Below are 21064 nucleotides of genomic sequence, written 5' to 3'. Positions count from 1 at the left end.
AAGAGAACACACTCACACGCCAACGTACACCAAAACTGCATGCGGCAATTAGTGTTGCGGAACAAGTGATAAATCCCTTCTCGATATCACACCTTACCGATGTGGGATGACTCGACAACACTGAGTATCTTTTTTATTTGAGAAACACACACACACATATAGGGAAAGTGGATGAGATAAGGGAATACACTCACACGCCAACGTACACCAAAACTGCATGCGGCAGTGAGTGTCCTTTTCTTATAGGTTAAGGATGAAAGTTTAATTATTTTTTTTATTTTTTTATTTCTTCCTTTACGCGTAGGCCTTACTAACTTTCCGCTTACTTCCTCATGGTTCCCTCTCAACTTAATTAGATGAAGTCGATTATTAATGGTTTCCCTATCATTTCTTCAAAATTAAGTTACAGAGAGTAAATTTGATAAGGCCACTTGCTATTGATCGTTTACCAAATATTTATTAAATCATACATCACAAATATACTTAAAAAAAGAAGAAGGAAAAGATAAAAAATAAAAATAAAAACGGCCTCACCCAACCCTAGTCAAACGCATATGGTGGATGATGTATGAAAAAGGAAAAATAATTAAAGAGTTAAAATTTTAATAAAATATAATGTAAAATAAATAATTTAATATGTGTTATATTGAAAAGTGAATATATAAGTAAAAAAAAAAAAAAAAAAAAAAAAAAAAAAGCTATTATACTATAATAGACATAAAATTTTACTAACATGATAGATTAAAACTTATTAAAAAAAAAATGATAGATGAAAATGACAGATTTGTGGCCATTGCTTCGGACTAGGAGTCTAGGAAACAACTGATAGACCGGGTATTATCGTATTCTTGGCAGCCAAGTTTTTTTTTTATTTTTTGAGAAACTCTTGGCAGCCAAGTTTGATTAGAGAGATTGGGAAGAAAAAAGACCCAGGCTCTATATTTCTTGTATTCATCTGTTCCTAGTCCACCATGAATGATCAATCGGATAAGATTTTAATATAATGTGACCTTTCACACAATTTCGTACACCAAGTTGCAATGTGAAAGAGAAAGATCAAAGGATCTGTGTTTACCACGTGGCTTATGGATATTTTGAAAAATTCCGATGTTCTATATATAATTCCAACATCGCTATTACCTGGAAAAGTCAAAAAAAAAAAAAAAAAGAAAAAGAAAAAAAAAACCCGAAGTCTACTTTTACCAGCGTACCCCATGGGACTATTCAAACAACTAGACAGAGCTTTTCTTCCTCTCTTTAAATAGTGACCCTCGTTGCTCTTTATCTTTCCACAACTCAACAATCAACAAAGAAAACCCAACATCAACATGGCTGCTAGTTTTACTTCTTCTTTTCCCTTGTTCATGCTTTTGATCTCTTCTCTTTTATTACTGGGTTCCTTTGCTTGTGCCTCAGAGAAACAATACGCTGCCTCTGCCCCTGTAAACAAAGGACTGTCATCGGCGTTCTACGAATCAAGCTGCCCTGACCTTGAATCAATTGTCAGAAAACAGCTTAAGAAGATCTTCAAGAAAGACATTGGCCAAGCCGCTGGCTTACTGCGTCTTCATTTCCATGACTGCTTTGTTCAGGTAATAATTATAAATCCAACTTAATTATTTTATAAGCTCATGACTCACTGTTACTTTATTTGGGTTCCATGTTCGCTATCTTTTTACTGTCAGCGTTAGTATCGGCGGATGCATTTTTGTTATCTGAAAAATGAGATGTTTACAATGAGGGCGTTTGGATCCTGCTGAAACTCAAGTCTGCGTTTTGCGTTTTACTTACTTTTTTTTCTTTTTTTTCTGCACCGTTTCTGATTTTGGGGGATAAGAACACTGTTTATATACTGTTGAATACTGTTCACACACTGTTTGATACTGTTCACACACTGTTTGATACTGTTCACATACTGTTTGATACTGTTTATAGGTTAAAAAATATTAAAAATAGGTCTCATTATACTATTCACACATTTAAAAATTATTTTGCTACAGTGTTTTCAATTTTCAGTTTCAGCAACAATAAGCTCAATCCAAACGGACTCAAATATTTTTACATTTAAAATTGGAGGTTGTTACTAATTATTATTATTTGACTAAAAAAATAATTTAAGTATAAACTGATAAAAATTAATTATCTATTATTTATTGTGACACTCTCATCAACGTAATATTTTATTGTTAAAATGTTAAATTTGTCATTAAAATATAGCCAGTGTTGCATTAGTGGAGACATGCCTATATTTTTTTTCTGCTGAGCTACCGTGTACGGGAAAAGATGCTGTCACTATAGGTTAGATCTTTGGCGTGTAGGCTGTGCACTGTCTTTAATTAAGATGGTAAAAAAAAACTTTATTAAAAGATATATTATTTAATTACGTTATTGGGCTACTGCTACTTATTAGTATAAATATATTATTTTATTATATTATTTATATTATTTGATTGTATTGAAAAAATAAAATTAAGAGGGTTTTGTAAAGCTGATAAAAAAATAAAGTAATTTTTTATGTATTTTATAAAATTAATAAAATAAATAAAATAATTTTTTGTGAGTATAAATTATTAAAATTTTGGCATCACTAATCTCTTTTTTTTTTCTTTTTTTTTTTGAGAGGGGCATCATTAATCTCATCCGATAAATAAATAATAATAATAATAATAAAAAACCGATAGCGGCCAAAACTTACTCTGGTCCAGTGCCTAGTGCGCGCACTGATCAATCGGTCAAAATGGTGACACAAGTCCAAGTTTTGCCACATGTCATCGTCTTGATGGTTCTACTAATTAAAGCAAGTCCTTGTAAAACTATATAAGTATAAGATAAATGATATGCTTACAATATTTTTACAATAAATTTTAAATGGTAAGTTGTTACTAGTTGTTATTGTTGGGATAAAAAAATAATCTTAGTGTTAATTTGAAATTTGAACCAATAACAACTAATCACATGTGATTTGTTATAAAAATATTATAAACTATATTAAAAGGGTCCAGTTAATGTATGACTTAAGCTAAATCTGTGAATACTTTTTCAATTCTTGAAAAAAATATTTCTAAAAATAAAAATTATTGTGTGGCCTTTGGCAAAATCCATATTAAAATTTCCAATTTAAATATTAATTTGTAGCCCTTTTTAACAAATGGTTTCAAATCATAATAAGCAGTTAAATGGCCATTGGTGAGCTCTCCATGAAGTGCTTCGGCTTCCTTTCTCCTAACAGAGTGAACTTTTTTGCCCACTGATCGAGCTCCTTTTTAGATAACAAACTTTTATTCATGACAGCTTAAAAGACTTAAATGATGAAATCATATAATTACTAGACCATTTTGTAGCATATAATAATTAATAAGGCGATCGTCAACTATATATGGTATGGAGTATTTTCTGTATGCCATTGCCTGCACAGAATATTAGTTTAGTTAGTATATTTACACTTAATAATTTTCACAATATATATAGTTGATCAGACAGGTTTTTGTTAGTTCTTGTATGAGTCTACCGCTTACTTTATTATCTGTTTCTGTCTTCACTTAGCAAAGAATAGACGAATACCTACCACATAGAAAAGGGGGAAAGAGAAGAGAGAAATAATTATATTAATATATATATCTAACTACTGCCAAACCATTTTTCTTAATTATTTACCAAAAACAAAAACATCTGAGCTCACTTAATTAAATAAAAGAAAAAGGCGACTAATTAAGTCAGATATTAATTAAAGAAGTTTTTGAGCATTGATCGTAATTGCCTATAAAGTCTATATTTTTTGCTTTACTTATTTATTAATTATATATTGCATGCGAAACTGAGATATTCTTTTTATTTTTATTTTTTAATATATATATATATATATATATGGATATCGATCAGGAATCATATGATTTGTTTAGGGAGTATTTGTTTGTGCCTTTGTGGGACCATGATAATTTGAGTACGGATGGAATATTATATATGAGGTGTTTGTTGTTGTAATTTGCGATGCAGGGATGTGATGCTTCGGTGTTGCTTGATGGATCAGCCAGTGGTCCAAGTGAGCAGAACGCAATTCCAAACCAGACTTTGAGGGCTAAGGCATTTGAGATCATTGAGGCTCTACGTGAGCTTATCCACAAGGAGTGCGGAAGAATCGTCTCCTGTGCTGACATAGTTGCTCTCGCTGCTCGTGACTCTGTTGTCCTGGTAATTAAATTAATTAAATGCTTCCCTCCACCTCTTTTACTTACTTTATTGTATTTGTCCCACTGCCTATTATTTATGATTATCAATTTACCCACTTATATATAAATATATATATATATATATATATATCTTAACAATGCCTTATAAACACACGTTTTGAAATCATATGCACTTTTTCATAATTTTTTCCATAAAGGAAAATGTTAATGAATGGCCTAAATCATTTTAGGAAAATTTTTTATGAAAAAAGAAAAAGAACAATTAATTTTTTGTCAATTTTTTTAATTTTGCATAAAAATTTTGTTAAAACTTTCTAAAAATAGTTTGTTAATAATTTTCCTTGTTATAAGGGCACTTGTTAACTGAGACTTTCAATTATAATTCTTTGTTCATTTTTCATTTTTTTAATAATATTTATAAATACATGTTAACATGTCATGTTTGTCTTATTATTATTATTATTATTATTATTTTAAAATCTACAAAAATTTTATTTAATAGAGCATAAAGTGTACCATTTTCTTTTAATAATTCAATAATTGAGAAATAGGGTATTTTACCTTAATATCTTGCATAAAAATGCCAATTAGTTAAGCTTCAAACTCTTTAGTCTTACGCCCTTATCGTTTATGTCACACTCGTAAACATCTTAATGGTAGTGGTTATGTTGGTTAGGTTTAGGCGGATATTGTTATAGTTGGTACAGGAAGTAAAAGGTGTAGTAATAGATATATTATTCAAGGATATCGCTGCTTTGTCTTTGTTTTTTTTTCTTCTTTTTTTTTTTTTGATGGTGTTGCTGCCTTGTCTTTATTTTTATGTAAGGAAGGTATTAAATTCATAAAAAAAAGTAAGGAAGCTATTAAATGCTATATTTTCTACGGTGACCCGTTCAAAGTTGGACTAATGGGACACCTCAATTTAACGCGGAAAGATTGGCTTCTCTTAGAAAACAGTGTTCTTTCTTTTACAAATGCATTAATTAGCTATAGGGTAGAACTTAGAATAGACGGTATAGACTTATTCGATCCACGTGTCTTTTTTTTGTCAAATACTTGGACTTATGTGGTCCATCTCATTGGGACATCTAGAAAGCTTAGTTTGGCATATTTTTCTCACACTTTGACATCTTTTAATAACATATTTTGTAACCAGATCAAATAAAATAAAATAATTTGTAACAGCTCTTTTACCGACATATCATTTGCCATAAGTTGATAATGCGATTGAGTTGATTGTGAGTAGTGATCATTTTTATATGAATTTATCACATTTTTTTTTTCTTGAATCACTCATTATTGATTTACTTTAAAGTTGTGATGCAAAAGTGGTGTGGTTTAAGCTTTGTCTATCAATTTTGGTACATATATAACTTTTTATCGGTATAGAAAAAAATTACTTCTGATGTGACTCATGCTAAAATATAATCCTTATTTTTATTTTATGCATGTTCTTCACGAATGCAGTCAGGAGGCCCTGAATACAGTGTGCCATTAGGAAGGCGGGACGGACAAAGCTTTGCTACACAAGACGTAACAGAGGACCTCCTACCCTCACCCAGAAGTAACGCTAGTACCCTTATTGAAAAACTGGCCACCAATCAAAAACTTGATGCCACCGATTTGGTAGCCCTCTCTGGTGGCCACACCATTGGTCTTGGCCACTGCAGTTCTTTCACCGAGCGGCTCTACCCAACCCAAGACCCTACTATGGCCAAAACATTCGCCAATGACCTCAAAGAAGTATGTCCCAAATCAGATACCAATGCCACCACCGTCTTGGACAAGCGGTCTCCTAATAAATTTGATAACAAGTACTATGTTGACCTCATGAATCGCGAAGGACTATTCACTTCAGACCAAGACTTGTACACGGATAGCAGGACTAAGGGCATTGTTGAAAGCTTTGCTCTTGATGAGGAGCTTTTCTTTGAGCAGTTTGCAAAATCCATGATCAAAATGGGACAACTGAGTGTGTTGACAGGCAAAAAAGGAGAAATTCGGGCAGATTGCTCTGTGAGGAACTCTGATAATGCAAAACTGAAAACCGTGGTGGAAGAGGATGTGGACGTGGAAGCTCATTCTGAGTTGTAAGATAGTTTTTCATATTAATCGTTGCTGCTGTTGTTCCATTTGTGCACTTTGTTGTTTAATATTATGTATTTCTTTTGTATTTTTGTACGTGTTTTCAGACTTAATTTGTATTGTATACTCCTAATTGCTTGTTTAATGTGACACCTACTTTTAGTAATAAGTGTCTAGCTTTGTCATATTAATTGGAAATTAGTGTGTACCTACTATAAATGTGTATTCCGTTTTCTCACATGAATAGTGAGTTTCACTAATTAAATTCATGGTGAAACCTATTATTTATATGAGAGTGGAGACTATACATTTATGGTACTGTGAAATTACTTAATAATTTTTCAATATTAATAAATTTCTTTGACATATTAATTAGAGGATATCTAACTTTCCAAAAAAGAATAAACACCTGATAAGATATTTTATTTCTGTCGGTCGGATTTAGATATTTTTACTTTTGTCTTATTGTTTTGTTGCCTGCTCGCTTGAGAAGATTCAACGATGGAGCGACTTTTGTTGGCAAGAATTCAGGAGGACATTATGAAAGCAATAAATGAATGAATGGGGGATGTGTACATTGAATCTGATGCTCTATAATATCTTCTAGAAAGATGCTTAATTAATTCCAATGCGATCAGTTTATCTAATAAGTAATTATCACTCTTGCAAAGGTTTTATGTAAGTATCACGAGGATAACAATCATTCAAAAGGATGCAACTTTTTTGGGCCCATGGCATCCAACCTTTCTTTGTTTTGCGTCAATATGTTGTCTTTGTTTATCTAGGACGTACATGGATGTCTATAAATAAACACCAAATTATCATGTCATTGTTGCAGGTTTGAATCACATACGAAACCAAACAACAGAAGACAATAGGATCTACTTCTATTATACAGGATAATCATGTAAAGTTTGAATCCTAGATAAACCGTTTGAAGAAATCATACCCTTAATTTCATAGAAGCCCTAGGGTGTGGACTCTACTTGTCAAAAAACTTCTCTCTTTTTAAAAAACATCCATACATTTATAATAAAAAAAACTTCTCTCTTTTTAAAAAACATACATACATTAAAACTTTTGTAGCAATTTTTTTCTTTTAAAACAAACAGGGACAGCTTGATGTATTTAGGGGCTTTAGGTGAAAATTGACTTGAGACTTTTCATATATTTAAATATGATTTTTTTTATAAAAAAATTAATATTACTTAAATTCTATTATCTTGTTTTAGATGTAAAATTATTAACTAACCATGTAAAATCTGTTTTTCTTTAGAAAATATATACACAAAAAAATTGACAAAACTTTTCACAGTTGTTGATGTGACAGATTGGTAATGGTAAGTAAAAATGTGATGTTAGTGGTAGACCTAGATAAAAACTACTCCCTCCGTCCCACTTTGTTTGTCCTCTATTCCATTTTGAGATGTCCCAAAATATTGTCCTGTTTCTAAAAATAAAAGTCATTAATTTACTAATCTTCCTATTATACCCCTATTAATTTACTAATTCAATTTTTTGATAAATTTATTTAAGGGTAGTTTTGGAAACTTGTACATCTTTAAAAGGTAGACAAGATAATAAATGATGTTCCCTTAAAAAATTTGACTTTTCAAACAGGACAAACAAAGTGGGACGGAGGGAGTAGTAAAAGTTTGTTAGCTCAACTGTTGTGAAATTCTTTGTATATTGCTTTTTTTTTTTTTTTTTTTTTGTGAAAAGTGTTATATTTACAATATTTTCACAATAAATCCTAAATATGAAATTGTTACTGGTTCTAATTTAAACCCACTACTGAAATTACTTTTTTCCCCCCAATAATAGCCAGTAACAACCTTTCTACTTAGGGGTTCATTTGAATTGAACTTACTGTTACTGAAACTGAAAACTGAAAACACTATAGCAAAATAATTTTTAAATGTGTGAATAGTGTCGTGGGACCCATGAACAGTGCGTGAACCGTGCATGAATATACATGAACAGTGCATGAACAATGTTTTTTTCCCTGTACAGTAAAATCACTGTTCACGTGGAAAAAAAAAAGGGGCTGAAAACGTTGTTGCAAAATGTAGACGCAGGATTAAGTTGAATCCAAACGGGTACTTAGGATTTGTTGTGAAAAATGTTGTGGACGTAGCATTTTTCTCTCTTTTTTCTTTTTTTTATTTGGAAAGAAATGTTATATTATTTATTGGCTAATATTTTTGGGTTTAATAAATAAGTTTATAATATAAAAAATTACTATATTGGCCAAAGTTTGGGGGCGTTAGGTGACCGCCTCACTTGCTTTCATACTAGAGCTGACCCTAAAAACAAATAACCATTTGCTTTTCTTTTTCTATCGAAATAACTAATCAATTAATAATTTAAATAGATTTTTGGGCTCTAGTATATGACTTGATCAGGTGGAACCAAAGGATATGATAAAATTCTAGCTCCAATGGGCTTTGGGTCTCTTATCAACTCTTGACAAACCCAAAGTTATCATTAATTATAATAAGTACCACTATGAAAATATAATTGCATTTTAGATTTTATTAATGAAATTAAATCTTGAGACTCTATTATAAAATCAATAGACTGCATCCACAGTTATACAAAATCATAAAATAACTATAATTTTGTAAATCATTATTTTATTCCTTAAATCCCCAATTTAATCTTTTAGTTATTTTTTATATTTTATGAAATCTAATTTTATGAAATACAAACTTTAGTAACTCTTTACTAAAATGGTTAGGTTTAATGCTTTGAATAACCAATTCTCATTAAACTTATCTCAATGTTTGAAACTAGGTTATAAGTTATCTTTTTGTTTTTTAGCTTTTATGTAGAGTTTTTTAAAATCTTACTTTTTCTTACATTTTCTCACCATTTCAAAGTATAAGCATACTTTAGCACACTTTTAGTAAAATTTGTTTAGCAAAAATTTAAATAAGTTGTTCCCAAATAGACACATCGACATGCCTTTCATCAATATTATGGATTTTATCTTGAGAATATGAGTATTCCCTCAACATTACATGCGATTGGCCCACATACTAAGATTTTTACCATTATTTTGAGATCTCAAACCTAATATATCTTGTTGTTGGTTTAAGTGTAAAAATTTTTGGAACATTCCTTGCTTTTCCTGCATTTTCTTGCAATTTCTTGACAACCAAACACATTAACACTTTCTTGAATTTTCTATCTTAAATCCTTGAATTCATAAATACATTTTACAACATCTCACCCCTATATAATTGAGAAACATCCATACCAAAAATAGGCAAAAAGCAATTTGAAATTTTAGAATACAAAAAAACCTAGAAAATTTTCCATCAAGCAAAAACTTTTCTGGTAACCGGATAGAAAAAAGAGCTAACAAACCTAGATAGAAAGGGCTTCTCATTTCAAGATGGTGTCTTTGTGTTGGGTTAAATCCAATAGCTTTGATGGGAACAAATTCAACCAAAAACTTTTACTTAAAACCCAAATTGTGAGGGTGGCCAAATTTCTACACAAAGCCCTTAAAACCTAAATCAAAACTCCAAATTCATGAATCTACAATCAACCCTAAAACCTCATTTTCAAAACCCTAACAATTAACCAAAAGGAAATCCATTACGAAGGAAACACCCTTGCTCATCAGGTTTCTGTGATGAGGATCTCAGTTTGGCGTTAGGGTTTAATAGGTGGTGATGACATGAAGCAAGAACAACGATAGTTGTGCAAGGCAAGAATGATCTTGAATTGTCCTAGTTTGGAGAACATTGGTGTTGCAGCATGGTTGGCGGTTTCACGATCCAAAAGCCTAAGCTCTGTTATCTGTCTTAGAATTGTTAGAGATCTTATTTTATCATCAATGATAGAGAATGGTCTCGAATTGTCTTGGGCTATAGCATGCAGGTGTCATGGTGTGGCTGGCGATAATGCAACGCAATACCCTAAGCTTAGCTATCTCTCTTCAATCTATTTAGAGATCCTATCTTATTGAAGTGGGCAAGGAGTCCAAGCTTTGTCACTAGGACCCATTTCTCCTCCTCACGACGGCCACGTTGGGGTCCTTTGCATTTGTGGTTTTGCACCACTACACTTAGCCATGCTTATTTGTGGGGGTGGGGGGGGGGGGGGGGGGGGGGGGAAGAGAGAGAGAGAGAGAGAGAGAGAGAGAGAGAGAGAGAAGCTTACAACTAGAGAATGAGACTGGTAAATTTGATTTTTGTGTCTACCAGATTTGGAAACTGAAAAAATTTTAATTTTATGTTTGCGTTTTGTTGTCAAGAAAGTGCTAAAAAAAAAGTTGGGTATATTCCAACATTTTTTCTACCCTTAAAATTGAGAAATTAAAAAAACAAAGAATTGTTTTTAATTTGTTTCAATTTAAATGCTAATGTGGCCTTTTTAAATATTTATTAAAATTTATTATTACTAATTTATTAGTCACGTCAGTTTCAAATGTGTTAGTCGTGCATGTTGTGTGCCACATCATTTTTCATTAATGAGTTAACAATAGATCCAAACTCATTAAAATTTGGGTTAATTACAATTTATCCATCTGTGGTTTGGTTGAAATTTAAGTTGCCTACTCGTGATTTGAAATTTAACACTTTACCCTTCTAATATTAGCTCAATTAGGGTTCTGTAACCCATCTTTGTTAAAAATGAGGTTAAGGGTGTGTTTGGATACTGCTTATTTTACTGAAACTGAAAAATTATTGTTGAAAATACTATAGATAAATGTAAAAGTTAATTGAAATAGTATAGTGGGGCTTATGATTAGTGCCAAAAAGTACAGTGGGGCCCATGAATAGTAGCAAAAATAAGCTGAATAGTTAAATAATTTTCATTTATAATCTCAATCCAAACGCACACTAAATATGTATTTTTGCTTTATTTTATGTCTCTCTCCCCTCAAAACACATAAACCATAAAAGAATAAGAGAAAACAAGATCGAAAAGCGAGGGTTTTGTAAAAATTAAGAACAAACCTTACCACTGGTATAAAACTAATCAGTAGTTTGGATTTTCTTTTTTTATCAAGGCACCGTTTATGATTAAAATTTTATCAAGCATCCAACTTTGAGGAGAAAACATTCAAATTTAGTTTTCCTAAATCGAATTTTAAACTGATTTTAATCCAAAGTCCAAATTTAAAAGATATTTTTTTAAAAAAAAAAACCTAGTCGGTGAGTTCATCAAACTCTCCACACCAAATTGACTTAGGATTCCTATTTCCAAACTCCCAAGTCCACTGGCCCTTATGTATATGGAACGGCCTCTCTGCGCCAATGGTTGCAACTTTTATGGATCTGTGGAGACACAAAACTTGTGCTCCAAGTGCTACAAAGATTTTTCAAAAGCAAGAACTCCCCAAGACAGCCAAAGATGACAAGGAACCACAACAAGTTTTAATGAAGATGGATCTTTTTCACCATGCGCTAATGGTTGCAGTTTCTTTGGAATGGCAAACACAAGGAACATGTGCTCAAAGTGCTAATGTTTGTTTTTAATTTTTACAAAACCCTCACTTTTTTATTCTTTTATATATATTTTTTATGTTTAATTTGAGAGGAGAGACATAAAAGAAAGTAAAAATACATATTTAACCTCATTTTTAATAGAGGCGAGTTACGGAACCCTAATTGAGCTAACTTTAGGTGGGTAAAATGCCAAATTTCAAACTACGGGTAGGTAACTTAAATTTTGGCCAAAGTAAGAAAGTTGTAATTAGCCCTTAAAATTTCCTTAGGTCCTGGAAAGGGGAAGTCCCGACTTGTGTTTTTTCACGCAAGATCCAAACTCTTCCAATCTATGATACCAGATTGTCGTGTAGGGGATTTTTGTTCTTTGTTTGATCTCATTCGGTGAAACTTGGTCCTTTGAAAAGAGATTGATTCTTATGAGGCAGGTTGAAGGTGATATAAGGCCAAGTAATGTGAAGTTCCAGCATTCCCATTTTTGGAGTCGGGTATTCAATATCCCAATTAAAAGCATGAACTAAAATGTGGGACATCGGGTCGCTAATGATGTAAAAAGTAATTATCAAAAAACTAAATGAACTGATGCCAAACTCACAATCATTTTTAAGGAGAGCAGCCTAAATTTCTGCATCCAATTTTCAACCTGCAATGAAGGGCACAAATGACAAATACAGAGGCCACTAGATTAGGTGAAGGGCGACATAATAACATATTTAAAATTTGACTAATGGCTTCCATTTAATAAAAGACTTGGCTTATTTAAAAAAAAAAAAAAAAAAAAGACTTTGGCTGATAAGAAATATTACTTCTTTTTACATAAATAATGACCGCAATATTTTATTTTCTGATTGAACCTGATATCTATCGAATGGCCGGTGGAATAAAAAGTGGACGTCTATGTTTAACAACCCCAATTAAGTTTAGCTTTATGGGATATACTTTTTTTTAATTTTTAATAATATTATTATTTATAAATGCTTTATGACGGGAATGACGACTCTACATCCCACTGACGAAGATAACATTACTGACGGGAGAATCATCCATGACGAAGTGATCAGAAACAACGAAGGAAGCCATCATCACTGACGAGGCAGAGAGTTATTCAATACGATCAATCAATGATCCGAGCAGTTACCAAATCAACCAAGAAGACCGTTGGAAGGCCTATTAAAAGTCTCATTACTGGCCAGGTGCGTTACAAAAGAAAGCATTAACAGCCTCAACGGCTAGCCCTTACGGGCTCAGGTATAAAACTCTCACACAACCAACAGAAGAAGATATATGCAAAAATACTCTGAAACTATCTATTATTTCTTTATTGTGTTTAACTGTGATCCTAACTTTGGCATCGGAGACTTTGTGGCAGGCACCACACCGGTGTCCCTCGACGAGCAAACCTTCACATCCCACGAGTGATTCCATCTGCACATTCACTGACGGATTTGTGTTCCATCACTTTATGACAGATATACTCAAGTTTTGAAGAAGGTATTTGGTGTATCAGACATAGCATAAAATTGGAACCAATGTTTATAGGGTTTATTGGTCCCTGATTAGAATGTGAATTAATATATACATGACACATATTTCCCAAATTTTAAAACTTGAAAAGTATGCAAGGAATGAATACAGACGCAGCAAGAAGAACGAGGCCTTGCAGTTTGAGAGGCTGAGAAATTATCAGCGTCTAATTAAGATGATGATGGAAGGTGTCCTTAAAATTTTCAATGAATTGTGGAATAGGTTTGTATATTGCACTTTACATCCATCAATCTTTCCTCCATCCCCTTGGTCAACAAGTTAATCATATATATATATATATATATGTTAACAAGCATCAAGAGGTGCTTGTTAAGCTTTCCTTAACGTGGGTCCTATATAATAAAAAAAATGAGATAAATGAAAGAAAAAGACATAAAAATACTTATAAAGCTGCAAAAAAGACAAAAAAGTTGTTGTTAACGGGCATCGCAAGGTGCCCATTAACACAACCCTATATATATATATATATATATATGATGCACAAAAATCGTTAGTGAATTGATCGTCCACAAATGCACTAATTAGGGCACTTGAAGAATAAGAGAACAAAGAATCAATAGAGAGCACCAGTGGGGTGCCGGCCTAAGACATTCCAAATGTTAAGTCAATGATAGAAAAATCTCCAATAATTTAAAAGTGTAAGAGTTAGGAAATTGCATGTACCTTAAGGAAGAGGGGGCTTTGTGTTTATATAGTAGCGTAGAGCTAACTAAGATCCCTTGAGCGTAGGGGTTTTCCTTGTAGGAGAGATTTGGAGTTAAAGCCCCAAGATTTTATGGGTTCTCTTCTCATATAAAGATGATATGAATGTATAGTAGGGTCTTTGGACGTGATGCACAAGTTATTTCCATGTAAAGACATATGAGTGGAGAACACGCAAAAGCTTATGGGACCCATCATACTCAATTGTCAGTATGGTCATCCATCTATCGGTATGGTCACTCCATTCGTTGGTATGTGAGTGGAGGATGAGGCATAGATCGTTTGATGGGCTTGGAGTCGTTGGGAATTCAAAGACTTATCAGGACGGATCTGAGGTAGGTGGGTCCCTTTGGAGGGGTATTCATCAAGGCGCCTAAAAGATTTTCTTGGACGAAAATAGCCTTATCATATATATTTTTGAGCAAACGTTTACATTTTTTTTTTCCTCCTTTTTTGAGAAACGCTTACATTTTATTTTAAGCAGATAGTTATCACATGTAATTGAATATAAGTATGGATGGACTATAGAGGGGAACAACAATTATTCAATAAATAGTATTTTATACATTAATTTTCTTCTTACATAGAAATAAATTAATTGATAGTCTGACAAGAAAACTTTGAATATAGTCACTATAATATGACCTTTCATTGTTAAAAATTAAGACTTGTTTTATTTTAGACTGGTGATAGAAGTACGTATTTGATTTCAATATTATTCAAAGGATAATGACATAGTTAATCATATAAAATGTAAAATAGATTTTACATATATTTAATTGGGGGTTTCTGAGTTTAACTTCTTCTCGTTTCTTTACTTCTCTTAACATATATTATTAATGTTGCATTAAAAAAAAAGAAAAAAGAAAAAAAGAAAAAAGCAATTTGTGAAGTTTTGAAAGTTTCAACTTTGAACCAAAGACTTAAAAAAAAAAAAAAAAAAACTTTGAACCAAAGATAGAAATTTCTTTTAATCAATCAATTTCACTAGCTTCTGCGAGAGGGATGGAGGCAAGATTTCAAGTGGAGGCCGACCTAAACTCAAACCTCAGTACTTAAAAAAAACTTATTGTAGCTCATCAAGATTTTGTAATAGCCAAATATCCTAATAATTCTTATAGTTCCATCCCTTCAATTTGAGTTAGTTACACATGTTGAAATTAGGATTGAATTAGTTAGAGCTCTTGGCACATGTGTAACTATAATCACATGGGTTAATGGGCGAGAGCACATGCTAAGCTAATAGGATTGAGCCATGTGGGGCCAATAAAAAGAAAGCTTGAGTTGTATAAATAATGCATATAACCATCATTTGAAAAATCTTGAAAAATAAATCAATTTATTACTTAATGCATTTCCTTTCTCTGATAATATTTCTCTATTGAGGATAATTACCTCAAATTAAGTCAATTCACATACAAGATATTTCACATATCTCTCACAACACATGTAAGCCTTACTTGTGTGTGCTACGACTTAAATAATGTTCCCAAGTGTAGGATTGTCGTGAAGTAATAACTCGGTAAGTCCGAGGTCGAATTCACAGGAAAAAGGGAATTGATTAGCAAACCACAAGAGAATAAAACTAAAATAATAAAGTTTAATTGAAGAGATTTTTAATAGTTTAGTGAAAGTAATTTAAATTGAGTGAAAATAACAATATATTAAGGCACTAAGGTTTAGGGATCCACACACAACACATCTATTGGTAGTCTTAACAATATTTATTTTATAACTCAACTAAAATTCATATGAAGGATGATCTTAGTCGGATGATTTAACAATAAAAACTCAAGAATTAATCGTCTAAGGTAGTTTCATGCAATTGATTGATTTTAGGCAAAACAAAACTAGTAAATTAGTTCGTAGAGAATACTAAGCATTTAACGTGCCTGGAGTCTACGATAAATCAAAGGATTATACAGAACTAAACACTTTTCTAAATGAGTAAAACAATAAAAAACATAAAAGCGTAAGCATTAAAACCAATAAATAATTGTTAAAAACATACCAATAAACAGTTAGGTTTCACCCCTTACTTTAGTAAGGCTTCTAGCAAGTCATAACACAAATAAAACTCTAAAAACTGTAAAGAAACTTTAAGAAAACCTAAATTATGTTCTACAGCAGCTCCCCTCTGAATTTTGCCCTAGAGAACCTTTAAATAAGTCAATGAATCCTATTATAAGTTGAATTCCCATTTGGAGAAAATCCCAGGTTTTTAGGCTTCATTTAACCAACATTTTTAGCCCATTTAACTTCAGAATTCGGACTTTTGGTAAGCTACAATGTTGTATCCCTTTAAGTTAGCTTTCCAGCCCAACTTGAATCATATCGATTGGACATTTGAGCAGAAAGTTATGCCTTAAATACTAACTGGTGTGCAAGCTGGAATCCTAATCCAAATCGGACTTGGATTAGGTTCAAATTTCCTTTGATTCATTGCTCCAATTGGATTTAAATTTAATTGGGTAGGCCTTCTTTGACTTTATCATGGCCCTTGTAAAATTAAAGTCTATTAGACTTCTTCTTTGTACAAATCCACTTATTTAATTTCATTATCCTACAAAAAACAAATTCACGCATTAAAATTCAATTAAGTACAAAATTGATTATTTAGTATTATTCCAAAATTAACTATAAAATGCATAAATTAACTCAAAATAAGTATGATAATGCTTTCTAATAATGATATAAATATGCAAAATTAAACTATTATCAGAGCAACCACATCAGTTCGTGCAAATATTCTGTCTATTTTACAAGAAAAAACCTACTTTTTCTATTTTACACGTCTACTTTTACAATTCACCCACATCAATTTATCTATTCTACACATTTATTCAATAAAATATTCATTCTTTTTACATTTTTTATTATTTCCTTCCCTCTCCTCTCTGCAACCCTCTCACAGACCCAACACAAATCCAAAATCACCCACACCCAGCCACCGTCTTCTCCATCGAGTTACAAACCCAACACAAACCCAAAATCACCCACACCCAATCGCCAGCCACCGAGTTGAGGGCATTCTAGACATTTCGCATAGCCAGAAGTAGTTGCGAGATCAGCCTTTGGTCCATTGAGGTCACGACCTAGTTCCCGATGGTGATGAGCGTGATGTTCCTGGCCGGGTAGTAAGGCAACACGTTCAAGTTCACCCACTGAGTCACCGTGTTCGGATCGGAAGCCAACGTCGGAATGTCGTCGTTGGCGGCTCTGATAACAATTCCGATTCCAGTGTTCGCAAGTGCCTTGATGATCGCACCATCGACGCCGTAGAGTCGAACCTTTCCGATAACTGTCGATTTGAGGAGACTCGCGGTTGCCGCCGGTGGTGGAAGATTGTCGGCAACTTGGCCGTAATTCACTCCGATGAATGACTAAGACTTTCTGTTACAGTGAAAACACAAAGTTATAAGTTATAAACCTGGAATTTTCAAAGACAAACCAAATATGCCCAAAGAAATTTCGCAGAAGAGAACAAATGAGAGAGTTGAGATGAGAGTTAGACGTAGGAGAGAGAAGAAATTATTAAAATAGTCAATACATGAGCTACAGTGACCATGCAAATATGCACGATCACGGTAGCATTTGTATATTTATGCACAACTTTACACACACTAATGTTGGTGTTTTTTTGGCTAAAATGTGTAAACTGAAGGAGTTTTTGTATTATAGAAGAGTATCCACCAACTGATGTGGATGCTCTCAGTGTGCATCCCACATACTGTGGTCTTTGAGAGACACTATCCTTCCACATAACTATATATACTAAACCATGTTGCATGGTAACAAATTACAACAGAAACTTCAATAATGCAAGGTAAAACATCATCAAATACACAAAACTTAAAAGCACTTATAATCTCCCAATGTTGAATATTCATAACATACATATACTCTTTAAATGAAAACAGCAATTTCGGGATTTTATCGGGAAAAAAAAAAATCAATTTGGAAAACCTGACCTGTTTTAATGTTGCATTTTTAACAAAACAACCGCTTAAAAAAAAAAGTATATTATTATGTCACATCAGATGACATGTGTACTACCACATAAATAATAATAACTAGTTACTAACCTGTGCTATGCACGGAAAAATTTTATATAAAAAAATTTCAAACTTAGTTCAGTCAACATACCTCATATTCAAACGGATTATTTTAATTTAATCATAATATACAAAAGAGGTTTGTTGAAAAGTTAGTTTACTGTATGGCTTCGGGACATCTCAATCCTCACTATCAGCCACTAAACAAAAGTTTCAGAGAATTCAAGTCCTACCCAAGAAAATAGGATTTTTACTAATCAAATTTATCCAAACCTACTGAATCTGAAATTTCAACTAAAACTTTTCTTAAATTTGAATCACATGCACAAACCAAAATTCAATATACATACAATTCAAAAGAAATTAATACCGAAAAACCCATTCAATTCTTTCTTTGCCTTCACGGCCTCTTCTATAAGTGGGTTAGTAGATCTCTTCGCTTGTGCCATTCTTTTTGTTTTTCATCATCATTCAACTTTAATCAAAACCAATAATCCAAATATCACAATCAACCCAATAACCTAAATATCTAAATCAAAAACAAAATGCTATACTCACAGGCATAAAAGGAGTTCATCATATTATCAAACATGATAATTTAGTTTTTTAAAAAAAGTGTAAAGATACAAGAAAACTAATATAAAATCACCATCATGCATTAAGGTGTCTACATATACGGTGTGGAATCCTAAAAGTGGAAGTCTGTTTAGAAAGCAACTCTTGAACATTATCCTACTGCTAAGTTTATAGATTTAATAAAGAAGTACCAACTACATTGCAGGTATCCTATGAGATTTTACCAATACCAATCAATGATTGTTGTTAAAATAGATCCACACACGTTAGGACTACTAATGTGAGTCTCTTTCTTTTTTCTTTTTAATCCTAATGCGAGTGAAATAACGTAGTTAAAAAAAAAAAGTTAAATAATTTTTTTTAAAAAGTAATAATGATGTGGCAAGCTCGGAAGAGGTCAACAAAAAGTCAAAAGTTTCGGTTTTATATAGATACTAGTATTATTATGCCTGTGCGATGCACGGTTTAATGAAAAAGATATATGTAAAAAATTAAAATTATATTAATAATTAGTAAGCCACATGATAAAACCCATTAACATTAAGACATATAAACATATATTAAGTCACTTTGTATAAACATGGTCTATAATACATAAATTCTACATATTAAAACATAAAATAATGATATATAATCAAAATAAATATTATTTGAAACTCTTGCTAATCTAATTTTAAGTAAAGTAAAATTTTAAATTTTTTATAATTTAGGAAATATATATTTATTTATAGTAAATTCTTGGTAAAAAAGTTTGATTTACGATAATTATTTTAATAATTAATGAGAGTGTAAACTATTTTTATGCATATAGTAGGATGACCTAGTATTATAATTGTATGTCAAGAGTATTGAATAATTACTTAAAATGAACTATATCAATGACACCTATGACCAAAATACTTTATTTTGAAGTGAAAAAATTGAAAAAAGAATTAAGCATTTCGAGGAGATAGAACACATCATTAGAGGCTTATGAGCACTATTTTCTTGACCCATCATGTAAGCAAAGAAGGAATAAGTGATAACCTTATGTGTGAAGTGAAGTTGCTTGAGATGACTAAATATGAGATCTTCACATGCATTAGCAAAAAAAAAAAAAAAAAAAGTCATCTGCATTCCACAACAATTATTGTAAAAATCAAACATTATTAATACCAATATATCATTTTGATTTCTAATAATTAAAGTGTTTTTTTGCCAATCTAACAAAATTTTAATGTTCATTTAGAAGTTATCTACCTAAATTATAATGTTTATATAGAAGTTTTTTTCTTCTTAAATTCTATCTTCCATTCTCTATACTCCTACTAACATATATAATTCTAAGAAATCATTGTCATGTTGAATGGGTGTCGCCATATTGGCAACATTTTTGACTCCATAAAAATGGGGAAAAGCCTTTTATGCATGTTTGGCTTCATACAACCCTTTTATAAATAATTTACAAAATTAAATATTTACGAATATCAATAAAACAAATGATCAACTAAATAAATGAAAAAAAAAAAAAAGAATAATCAAAATATGTGGCATAAATATGAGATCCACATGTTAAAAAAAAAAAGGGTAGCATCCAAACCCGGAGTCACTTGAAGTTTCAATAGAATAGATATAATCATATAATAGCATTTGTGTGGACTTTGCACTCAGGATAACATGTTGAAGGGTAAAGTTTTAAGATCTTGAAATTTCATAACGTGGGCTTCAAAGCTTTAGAATAATCTGTAAAATAAAAATAATTTTAATTAAAGTTAATATCATAACATGATTAAAGGTAGAACATATAATTTGTTTTTCAAAAGAAGAGGTAGAACGTATAACCGATAGAAACTTAATGTGATAAATATTCTCAATAAAAAAAAATTAAAAATTAAAAAGTGAAAGAAGACATTGGTCCCACGGCTTCCACTATAGCTTCCATTGGATTAGGATGCTCATGCTGCAAATACACCTTGAAACTTACAAATCAATAAAACCTATTATAGAACAAAACCATCCAACTAAACCCATTATAGAACAAAACTATCCAACTAAACATATACACAAAAAAACTAAGAATACAAAAAATATAACCTATGACGAAGAGAGCATAGTCCGAATAAGGAGTTTGAGGGAGGCCAAGCAAAAATATTTATAATTAAATTTTTTTTTTCCGATTGATTTTATTCCCTATGATCTAATCTCAAGTTCTAGATATGCTTGAAGATAAATATGAAAAAAAAAAAATTGTTGATAATTTATACACGAAAAAAAAATGTGAAATTGATTACTGAAGATAAGAACCTAAATTACTGCAAAATTTGATTTCTAGATAATTCATAAATTGAAGAGGAAAGATAAAAAAGAAAGAGAAGTTGATATTAACAATTAAGGGAAAAAATAATAATATGTTAAACTTAATAAATTATAGGAGAAGAAAATAGAAAAAAAAACTATTATATCTATTTTT

General features: G+C 31.6%; 1 protein-coding gene across 1 annotated transcript; it reads left to right on the top strand.

Annotated features, from left to right (window-relative positions):
• Nucleotides 1-1194: 1194 nt before the first annotated feature.
• On the top strand, nucleotides 1195-6441 carry LOC126713604 (peroxidase 12). Its single transcript, XM_050413390.1, has 3 exons — nucleotides 1195-1592; nucleotides 3994-4188; nucleotides 5655-6441. The coding sequence occupies exons 1-3, from the start codon at nucleotides 1329-1331 to the stop codon at nucleotides 6279-6281; spliced, it is 1086 nt and encodes a 361-aa protein (XP_050269347.1). The 5' UTR covers nucleotides 1195-1328; the 3' UTR covers nucleotides 6282-6441.
• The last annotated feature ends 14623 nt before the right edge of the window (nucleotides 6442-21064 follow it).

The sequence above is a fragment of the Quercus robur genome, chromosome 2 (assembly GCF_932294415.1).
Source record: "Quercus robur chromosome 2, dhQueRobu3.1, whole genome shotgun sequence".
Taxonomy (NCBI): domain Eukaryota; kingdom Viridiplantae; phylum Streptophyta; class Magnoliopsida; order Fagales; family Fagaceae; genus Quercus; species Quercus robur.
The sequence above is the reverse complement of the archived record's forward strand: the minus strand, read 5'-3'. Positions and strand labels throughout refer to the sequence as shown.

Coding starts and splice junctions, on each gene's coding strand:
- LOC126713604 (XM_050413390.1), top strand. CDS start 1,329: ATGGCTGCTAGTTTTACTTCTTCTTTTCCCTTGTTCATGCTTTTGATC. Junction 1,593..3,993: donor TCCATGACTGCTTTGTTCAG/GTAATAATTATA, acceptor TTTGCGATGCAG/GGATGTGATGCTTCGGTGTT. Junction 4,189..5,654: donor CTCGTGACTCTGTTGTCCTG/GTAATTAAATTA, acceptor TCACGAATGCAG/TCAGGAGGCCCTGAATACAG.